The sequence below is a fragment of the Crinia signifera genome, chromosome 6 (assembly GCF_055691185.1).
Source record: "Crinia signifera chromosome 6, ASM5569118v1, whole genome shotgun sequence".
Lineage (NCBI taxonomy): Eukaryota > Metazoa > Chordata > Amphibia > Anura > Myobatrachidae > Crinia > Crinia signifera.
The window spans coordinates 32753478-32764088 of NC_139222.1; the positions used below are offsets into that span (position 1 = coordinate 32753478).

The 10611-nt window shown below is 49.5% G+C and overlaps 1 protein-coding gene and 1 long non-coding RNA gene across 2 annotated transcripts; both read right to left on the reverse strand.

Moving 5' to 3' along the window:
• Positions 1-607: 607 nt before the first annotated feature.
• LOC146006898 (protein kinase C delta type-like) lies at positions 608-2058 on the reverse strand. The gene is made up of 2 exons (XM_083145341.1): positions 1889-2058; positions 608-1223 (listed from the first exon to the last, which is right to left on the reverse strand). Exons 1-2 carry the CDS (start codon positions 2027-2029, stop codon positions 1062-1064), a joined length of 303 nt encoding a protein of 100 aa, XP_083001467.1. The 5' UTR covers positions 2030-2058; the 3' UTR covers positions 608-1061.
• Positions 2059-2066: 8 nt separating this feature from the next.
• Positions 2067-10149, reverse strand: LOC146006899 (uncharacterized). Its single transcript, XR_014444117.1, has 3 exons — positions 10088-10149; positions 7041-7179; positions 2067-2161 (listed from the first exon to the last, which is right to left on the reverse strand). It is a non-coding gene; the product is annotated as an uncharacterized LOC146006899 (long non-coding RNA).
• Between the last annotated feature and the right edge of the window lie 462 nt (positions 10150-10611).

Consider the following 10611-nt stretch of genomic DNA (forward strand, 5'->3'; position numbering starts at 1 on the left):
TCAGTCTGCTGGGAGGTCAGTGGTGCAGTGCTGTGTGTATTGGTGTGCTGGGGTGGGCTCAGTGGTGCAGTGTTAAGTGCATATCAGTGTGTTGGGGTGGGCTCAGTGGTGCAGTGCTATGTGTGTATCAGTGTGCCGGGGGGCTAAATGGTGCAGCACTGTGTGTGTATCAGTCAGATGGGGGGGTTGGCTCAGTGGTGCAGTGCTATGTGTCAGTGGTGTGTGTGTGTGTCATTGTACTGGGGGTGGGCTCAGTGGTGCAGTGCTCTGTAATACTTTGCTGGGGGGTTCAGTGGTGCATTGCTATGTGTGTTTCAGTGTGCTCGGGGGTCAATGGTGCAGCACTATGTGTGTATCATTGTGTTGAGGTTCTCAGTGGTGCAGTGCTGTGTGTGTATCAGTGTGCTGGGGGGGCTCAGTGGTGCAGTGCTATGTGTGTATCAGTGTGCTGGGGGACTCAATGGTGCAGTGCTATGTGTGTATTAGTGTGCTGGGGGGCTCAATGGGGCAGTGCTATGTGTGTATCAGTGTGCTGGGGGCCTTAGTGGTGCAGTGCTATTTGTGTATCAGTGTGCTGGGGGGGTTCAGTGCTATTTGTGTGTCAATGTGCTGGGGGGGGGGCTCAGTGGGGCAGTGCAATGTATGGATCAGTGTGCTCAGGTGCTCAGTGGTGCAGTGCTGTGTGTGTGTATCATTGTGCTGGGGGGGCTCAGTGGTGCATTGCTATGTGTGTATCAGTGTGCTGGGAGGTTCAATGGTGCAGTGTTATGTGTGTATCATTGTGCTGGGGGGCTCAGTGGTGCAGTGCTATGTGTGTATCAGTGTGCTTGGGGGGGGCTCAGTGGTGCAGTGCTGTGTGTATCAGTGTGCTGGGGTGGGCTCAGTGGTGCAGTGTTAAGTGTATATCAGTGTGCTGGAGAGGCTCAGTGGTGCAGTGCTGTGTGTGTGTGTGTATCAGTGTGCTGTGTAATAAACCAGTGCTGCCCTACACAGTGTGGTATACTACCTGGCTGTTGGTGTGAGCGCTGCTGAGCTCAGAATGGCATCTCGCTCTGATCTTCCTACTGGCCGGATGTCCCTGGCAGGGATCTCCAGGTGGTGCTGATGTACGAGATCCCGCTGAATGCTGCCTGGTCTTGGGCTGGTATTGGTGGTCTCTGGGCCTCTGCTGCTTCCATCCTTTCCAAGCTGAGCTTTTTGGAGACAGCGTGTGTAATGGTTGGCTACAGAGAGAGGAGATAAAGGGGTGTCAGTGATCACTGCATCTGGCACTGGAATTAGTGAGCTGGAGACATTATGGAGAGGTTAGATGTCAGGCTCTTACAGCGTGGTCTATATAACGTATAAATGTCACACAAATGTCGGAACCTGTCACTCAGGCCGTACATTACAGCAATGTTACTGCAGACGCTGAGTTACTGCGACGTAACAACATAGGAAGCTCTGGGGAAACGCGTCTGTGACTGACACCAGAAGGAATGCGGATGGGGTTGCAGCTGACTTTGGAATATTGGCTACGAGAGTATGTTAGTAATAGTCTCCTATGTCTTATGCTAGGTACACGCTGTCCATACTGTTAGCTATGTCATCGGTGACGTGGGAGCCATGATATATCGCATACACACTGACATCACCCGCTCCGTACCTGCAGGCGTGGACTAGACCGTCAGTACTGAGCTGCATGTACAGGCCACAGGGAGAGGTCAATAACGATATGCGGGATGAAGCATCACTAACGGCATTGAGCGCACACACTGGATGATTTGCGCTATATAGCGATATTGTCCATGCTTACGGTATATCGCCCAGTGTGTACCCAGCATTACACTTGTGCAGCATTTAGTCCCACCCTGCCCAGGAGCCCATAGGCGTTCTGTGTGGTACTTACTGGCGCAGGTATGTAGGGGGGTACAAGCTTCAGTTCCTCCAAAGAGACCCAGTCCATGTCCTCAAAGAACACGTGGCGGCGGATGTTTCCATGGGCTCCGAGGCGTCTGGATGGATCCCGCTGGAGGAGCTTCTTCACCATGTTCCTGGCAGCAGCGCCTGGTGCGGCAAACAGTCTTCGATGGTAGTCAGGCGTTCCGGTGAGCATTTGTGTCAGGATAACTCCGAATGAGAACCAATCCACAGCGGCGCCGTACTCCTCGCAGGCCTCTATCTGCAGTACCAGAGCGATGCCAGTTACCAGCTTATTCACCAGCACTTTTACCATTATTTGTTATGTCATTGTCCCTATATATCAGTCCTCATAGGGGTAATGCTGTGATTCAGGGCACACATGTGTGACTGTATGTAACATGTAATAATGGGCCTGATTCAGGGCACACATGTGTGACCGTATGTAACATGTAATAATGGGCCTGATTCAGGGCACACATGTGTGACTGTATGTAACATGTAATAATGGGCCTGATTCAGGGCACTGATGTGTGACTGTATGTAACATGTAATAATGGGCCTGATTCGGGGCACTGATGTGTGACTGTATGTAACATGTAATAATGGGCCTGATTCAGGGCACATATGTGTGACTGTATGTAACATGTAATAATGGGCCTGATTCAGGACGCCGATGTGTGACTGTATGTAACATGTAATAATGGGCCTGATTCAGGGCACACATGTGTGACTGTATGTAACATGTAATAATGGGGCTGATTCAGGGCACTGATGTGTGACTGTATCTAACATGTAATAATGGGCCTGATTCAGGGCACTGATGTGTGACTGTATGTAACATGTAATAATGGGCCTGATTCAGGGCACTGATGTGTAACTGTATGTAACATGTAATAATGGGCCTGATTCAGGGCACACATGTGTGACTGTATGTAACATGTAATAATGGGGCTGATTCAGGGCACTGATGTGTGACTGTATGTAACATGTAATAATGGGCCTGATTCAGGGCACACATGTGTGACTGTATGTAACATGTAATAATGGGGATGATTCAGGGCACTGATGTGTGACTGTATGTAACATGTAATAATGGGCCTGATTCAGGGCACTGATGTGTGACTGTATGTAACGTGTAATAATGGGCCTGATTCAGGGCACACATGTGTGACTGTATGTAACGTGTAATAATGGGCCTGATTCAGGGCACTGATGTGTGACTGTATGTAACATGTAATAATGGGCCTAAATTCAGGGCACACATGTGTGACTGTATGTAACATGTAATAATGGGCCTGATTCAGGGCACTGATGTGTGATTGTATGTAACATGTAATAATGGGGCTGATTCAGGGCACTGATGTGTGACTGTATGTAACATGTAATAATGGGCCTGATTCAGGGCACTGATGTGTGACTGTATGTAACATGTAATAATGGGCCTGATTCAGGGCACTGATGTGTAACTGTATGTAACATGTAATAATGGGCCTGATTCAGGGCACACATGTGTGACTGTATGTAACATGTAATAATGGGGCTGATTCAGGGCACTGATGTGTGACTGTATGTAACATGTAATAATGGGCCTGATTCAGGGCACACATGTGTGACTGTATGTAACATGTAATAATGGGGCTGATTCAGGGCACTGATGTGTGACTGTATGTAACATGTAATAATGGGCCTGATTCAGGGCACTGATGTGTGACTGTATGTAACGTGTAATAATGGGCCTGATTCAGGGCACACATGTGTGACTGTATGTAACGTGTAATAATGGGCCTGATTCAGGGCACTGATGTGTGACTGTATGTAACATGTAATAATGGGCCTAAATTCAGGGCACACATGTGTGACTGTATGTAACATGTAATAATGGGCCTGATTCAGGGCACTGATGTGTGATTGTATGTAACATGTAATAATGGGCCTGATTCAGGGCACTGATGTGTGACTGTATGTAACATGTAATTATGGGCCTGATTCAGGGCACACATGTGTGACTTTTTATCATGTAATAATGGGCCTGATTCAGGGCACTGATGTGTGACTGTATGTAACATGTAATAATGGGCCTGATTCAGGGCAATGATGTGTGACTATGTAACGTGTAATAATGGGCCTGATTCAGGGCACTGATGTTTGACTGTATGTAACATGTAATAATGGGCCTGATTCAGGGCACTGATGTGTTACTGTATGTAACGTGTAATGGGCCTGATTCAGGGCAAACATGTGTGACTGTGTGTAACGTGTAATAATGGGCCTGATTCCGGGCACTGATATGTGACTGTATGTAACATGTAATAATGGGCCGGATTCAGGACACTGATGTGTGACTGTATGTAATATATAATAATGGGCCTGATTCAGAACACTGATGTGTGACTATATGTAACATGTAATAATGGGCCTGATTCAGGGCACTGATGTGTTACTTTATGTAACGTGTAATAATGGGCCTGATTCAGGGCAATGATATGTGACTGTATGTAACGTGTAATAATTGGCCTGATTAAGGGCACTGATGTGTGACTGTATGTAACATGTAATAATGGGCCTGATTCAGGGCACTGATGTGTGACTATGTAACATGTAACAATGGGCCTGATTCAGGGCACTGATGTGTGACTGTATCTAACATCTAATATTGGGCCTGATTCAGGGCACACATGTGTTACTGTATGTAACATGTAATAATGGGCCTGATTCAGGGCACTGATCTGTGACTGTATGTAACATGTAATAATGGGTCTGATTCAGGGCACTGATCTGTGACTGTATGTAACATGTAATAATGGGCCTGATTCAGTGCACTGATGTGTGACTGTATGTAACATGTAATAATGGGCCTGATTCAGGGCACTGATCTGTGACTGTATGTAACATGTAATAATGGGCCTGATTCAGGGCACTGGTGTGTGACTGTATGTAACGTGTAATAATGGGCCTGATTCAGGGCACTGATGTGTGACTATGTAACATGGAATAATGGGCCTGATTCAGGGCACACATGTGTTACTGTATGTAACATGTAATAATGGGCCTTATTCAGGGCACAGATGTGTGACTATGTAATATGTAATAATGGGCCTGATTCAGGGCAATGATGTGTGACTGTATGTAACAAGTAATAATAGGCCTGATTCAGGGCACTGACGTGTTACTGTATGTAACATTTAAAAATGGGCCTGATTCAGGGCACACATGTGTGACTGTATGTAACATGTAATAATGGGCCTGATTCAGGGCACTGATGTGTGACTGTATGTAACGTGTAATAATGGTCCTGATTCAGGGCACTGACGTGTGACTGTATGTAACGTGTAATAATGGGGCTGATTCAGGGCACTGATGTGTGACTGTATGTAACGTGTAATAATGGGCCTGATTCAGGGCACTGATGTGTGACTGTATGTAACGTGTAATAATGGGCCTGATTCAGGGCACTGATGTGTGACTGTATGTAACATGTAATAATGGGCCTGATTCAGGGCACTGATGTGTTACTTTATGTAACGTGTAATAATGGGCCTGATTCAGGGCAATGATATGTGACTGTATGTAACGTGTAATAATGGGCCTGATTCAGGGCACTGATGTGTGACTGTATGTAACATGTAATAATGGGCCTGATTCAGGGCACTGATGTGTGACTATGTAACATGTAACAATGGGCCTGATTCAGGGCACTGATGTGTGACTGTATCTAACATCTAATATTGGGCCTGATTCAGGGCACACATGTGTTACTGTATGTAACATGTAATAATGGGCCTGATTCAGGGCACTGATCTGTGACTGTATGTAACATGTAATAATGGTCCTGATTCAGGGCACTGATCTGTGACTGTATGTAACATGTAATAATGGGCCTGATTCAGTGCACTGATGTGTGACTGTATGTAACATGTAATAATGGGCCTGATTCAGGGCACTGATCTGTGACTGTATGTAACATGTAATAATGGGCCTAATTCAGGGCACTGATGTGTGACTGTATGTAACGTGTAATAATGGGCCTGATTCAGGGCACTGATGTGTGACTATGTAACATGTAATAATGGGCCTGATTCAGGGCACACATGTGTTACTGTATGTAACATGTAATAATGGGCCTGATTCAGGGCACAGATGTGTGACTATGTAATATGTAATAATGGGCCTGATTCAGGGCAATGATGTGTGACTGTATGTAACAAGTAATAATAGGCCTGATTCAGGGCACTGACGTGTTACTGTATGTAACATTTAATAATGGGCCTGATTCAGGGCACACATGTGTGACTGTATGTAACATGTAATAATGGGCATGATTCAGGGCACTGATGTGTGACTGTATGTAACGTGTAATAATGGTCCTGATTCAGGGCACTGACGTGTGACTGTATGTAACGTGTAATAATGGGGATGATTCAGGGCACTGATGTGTGACTGTATGTAACGTGTAATAATGGGCCTGATTCAGGGCACTGATGTGTGACTGTATGTAACGTGTAATAATGGGCCTGATTCAGGGCACTGATGTGTGACTGTATGTAACATGTAATAATGGGCCCGATTCAGGGCACACATGTGTTACTCTATGTAACATGTAATAATGGGCCTGATTCAGGATCAGCTGCAGTTATGCAGTCTGTCCTATGTTGGGGGTCGCCCAGCCCAGGATAAGGCCGCCAAGAATGTAAGTTAGCGTCCTGCAATGTGATGGCAATCTAATAGCGATTACATGTGAGAACCATAAGGCTAGCCCCCCCGCCGTCACAGTGCCGCCATATTTGTCACACAGCTGACGTGATAATGGTCCGGACCACACACCTGCTGCCATCACAATGTGACACTTAGCGCACTGGCCTGATAGCGGTATCGCTGCTAGCTGAATTACCCCTAATATGTATTAGAGACTGGTGTTATTATACCTCAGGACCATATCATGTGATTTCCCCGTGCCGCCCCCACACCGGCCACCTCCCTCCCCCCTCTGGGAACTCTCCTGGAGGGGGGAGATAGCATGTAGCCCAGTGTGATGTACAGGTGTCTTACAGTGTGTCCTGTGCAGCCATATTGCCCTTCCCCAGCCTTCCCTACAGTGTGTGTGCAGTCAGTAAGCAGCAGGGATATCCTGTGCCACTCACCTCAGGAGCAATGTAGTCGGGTGTACCAGCGTAGTCACTGGCTGTCCGGCCTCCATGCATGTTCACCAAGGCAATGCCGAAGTCGGCGATCTTCAGATGTCCAGTTCCAGCCACTAAGATGTTGTCCGGGTTCAGGTCTCTGTGATGACAATAAAACCTTTATGGTCACTTTGCTGTTGTGTACATAATGTATTACAGTAACATGAAATGACTTGTGTATAATCCTAGTATGTGGACTTTCCTTACAGGCTCCCGCTATACGATATACTAAGCATGGAGCCGGGGACTACAGATCTCACATACAGCCTGCTATCAGTGTGCCGTGACAGTGCCGCCAGTGCTGACAGCTCCTGGGAGGATCCTCTGACACATGTGAGTACAGATTACTCTCTGCTCACCCACAGATGCCAGGATAAATCACTTGTGCAGGAGATCCTTTATGTGCTGTGAGTCAGTGGTGGATTTCCTACTAGGCATGTCCCGAGGGGTGCCACCTGCAGGGGGCGGTACAGCGGGTGACTCTGCATGAGAGCCCGGCTAGGTGACTGGATAGTGTAAAACGTGTAGAGTAGGGAGCAGGCCTATTACACCTGCAGGGGGCGGTACAGCGGGTGACTGCATGAGAGCCCGGCTAGGTGACTGGATAGTGTAACACGTGTAGAGTAGGGAGCAGGCCTATTACACCTGCAGGGGGCGGCACAGCAGGTGACTCTGCATGAGAGCCCGGCTAGGTGACTGGATAGTGTAACACGTGTAGAGTAGGGAGCAGGCCTATTACACCTGCAGGGGGCGGTACAGCAGGTGACTCTGCATGAGAGCCCGGCTAGGTGACTGGATAGTGTAACACGTGTAGAGTAGGGAGCAGGCCTATTACACCTGCAGGGGGCGGTACAGCGGGTGACTCTGCATGAGAGCCGGCTAGGTGACTGGATAGTGTAACACGTGTAGAGTAGGGAGCAGGCCTATTACACCTGCAGGGCGCGGTACAGCGGGTGACTCTGCATGAGAGCCCGGCTAGTTGACTGGATAGTGTAACACGTGTAGAGTAGGGAGCAGGCCTATTACACCTGCAGGGGGCGGCACAGCGGGTGACTCTGCATGAGAGCCGGCTAGGTGACTGGATAGTGTAACACGTGTAGAGTAGGGAGCAGGCCTATTACACCTGCAGGGGGCTGTACAGCGGGTGACTCTGCATGAGAGCCCGGCTAGGTGACTGGATAGTGTAACACGTGTAGAGTAGGGAGCAGGCCTATTACACCTGCAGGGGGCGGCACAGCGGGTGACTCTGCATGAGAGCCCGGCTAGGTGACTGGATAGTGTAACACGTGTAGAGTAGGGAGCAGGCCTATTACACCTGCAGGGGGCGGTACAGCGGGTGACTCTGCATGAGAGCCCGGCTAGGTGACTGGATAGTGTAACACGTGTAGAGTAGGGAGCAGGCCTATTACACCTGCAGGGGGCGGTACAGCGGTGACTCTGCATGAGAGCCGGCTAGGTGACTGGATAGTGTAACACGTGTAGAGTAGGGAGCAGGCCTATTGCACCTGCAGGGGGCGGTACAGAGGGTGACTCTGCATGAGAGCCCGGCTAGGTGACTGGATAGTGTAACACGTGTAGAGTAGGGAGCAGGCCTATTACACCTGCAGGGGGCGGTACAGCGGGTGACTCTGCATGAGAGCCCGGCTAGGTGACTGGATAGTGTAACACGTGTAGAGTACGGAGCAGGCCTATTACACCTGCAGGGGGCGGTACAGCGGGTGACTCTGCATGAGAGCCCGGCTAGGTGACTGGATAGTGTAACACGTGTAGAGTAGGGAGCAGGCCTATTACACCTGCAGGGGGCGGTACAGCGGGTGACTCTGCATGAGAGCCCGGCTAGGTGACTGGATAGTGTAACACGTGTAGGGTAGGGAGCAGACCTATTACACCTGCAGGGGGCGGTACAGCGGGTGACTCTGCATGAGAGCCGGCTAGGTGACTGGATAGTGTAACACATGTAGAGTAGGGAGCAGGCCTATTACACCTGCAGGGGGCGGCACAGCGGGTGACTCTGCATGAGAGCCTGGCTAGGTGACTGGATAGTGTAACACGTGTAGAGTAGGGAGCAGGCCTATTACACCTGCAGGGGGCGGTACAGCGGGTGACTCTGCATGAGAGCCCGGCTAGGTGACTGGATAGTGTAACCCGTGTAGAGTAGGGAGCAGGCCTATTACACCTGCAGGGGGCGGTACAGCGGGTGACTCTGTATAAGAGCCCGGCTAGGTGACTGGATAGTGTAACACGTGTAGAGTAGGGAGCAGGCCTATTACACCTGCAGGGGGCGGTACAGCGGGTGACTCTGCATGAGAGCCGGCTAGGTGACTGGATAGTGTAACACGTGTAGAGTAGGGAGCAGGCCTATTACACCTGCAGGGGGCGGTACAGCGGGTGACTCTGCATGAGAGCCCGGCTAGGTGACTGGATAGTGTAACACGTGTAGAGTAGGGAGCAGGCCTATTACACCTGCAGGGGGCGGTACAGAGGGTGACTCTGCATGAGAGCCCGGCTAGGTGACTGGATAGTGTAACACGTGTAGAGTAGGGAGCAGGCCTATTACACCTGCAGGGGGCGGTACAGCGGGTGACTCTGCATGAGAGCCCGGCTAGGTGACTGGATAGTGTAACACGTGTAGAGTAGGGAGCAGGCCTATTACACCTGCAGGGGGCGGCACAGCGGGTGACTCTGTATGAGAGCCCGGCTAGGTGACTGGATAGTGTAACACGTGTAGAGTAGGGAGCAGGCTATTACACCTGCAGGGGGCGGTACAGCGGGTGACTCTGTATGAGAGCCCGGCTAGGTGACTGGATAGTGTAACACGTGTAGAGTAGGGAGCAGGCCTATTACACCTGCAGGGGGCGGTACAGAGGGTGACTCTGCATGAGAGCCCGGCTAGGTGACTGGATAGTGTAACACGTGTAGAGTAGGGAGCAGGCTATTACACCTGCAGGTCAGTGTCCATTCTGGTGTCCCTGTAGTACACTAGCGTTATATTGTAGCTGTATAATTACCGATGGATGATTCCCTGAGAGTGGAGGAATTGTATCCCGCAGATGATCTCAGCAGCGTAGAACTTGTAAATGGGAAATAGGTTCTATTACAGCACAGCATGGCTGAGAGATTTCCAGCCAACACTCCCCACATTCCCTAACAACGTCCCTGTCTTCTATTCCCATCTGCCCCATGTAACGTGTCTGTTCCTGTAAGGCTGTAGTTACATCACCGAGGCTAATGACTGAGTATGCAGTCACATGATCATGGCCATTGGGGAATAGAAGCCGCAGTCACATGATCATGGCCATTGGGGAATAGAAGCCACAGTCACATGATCATGGCCATTGGGGAAGAGAAGCCGCAGTCACATGATCATGGCCATTGGGGAAGAGAAGCCGCAGTCACATGATCATGGCCATTGGGGAAGAGAAGCCACGGTCACATGATCATGGCCATTGGGGAAGAGAAGCCACAGTCACATGATCATGGCCATTGGGGAAGAGAAGCCACAGTCACATGATCATGGCCATTGGGGAAGAGA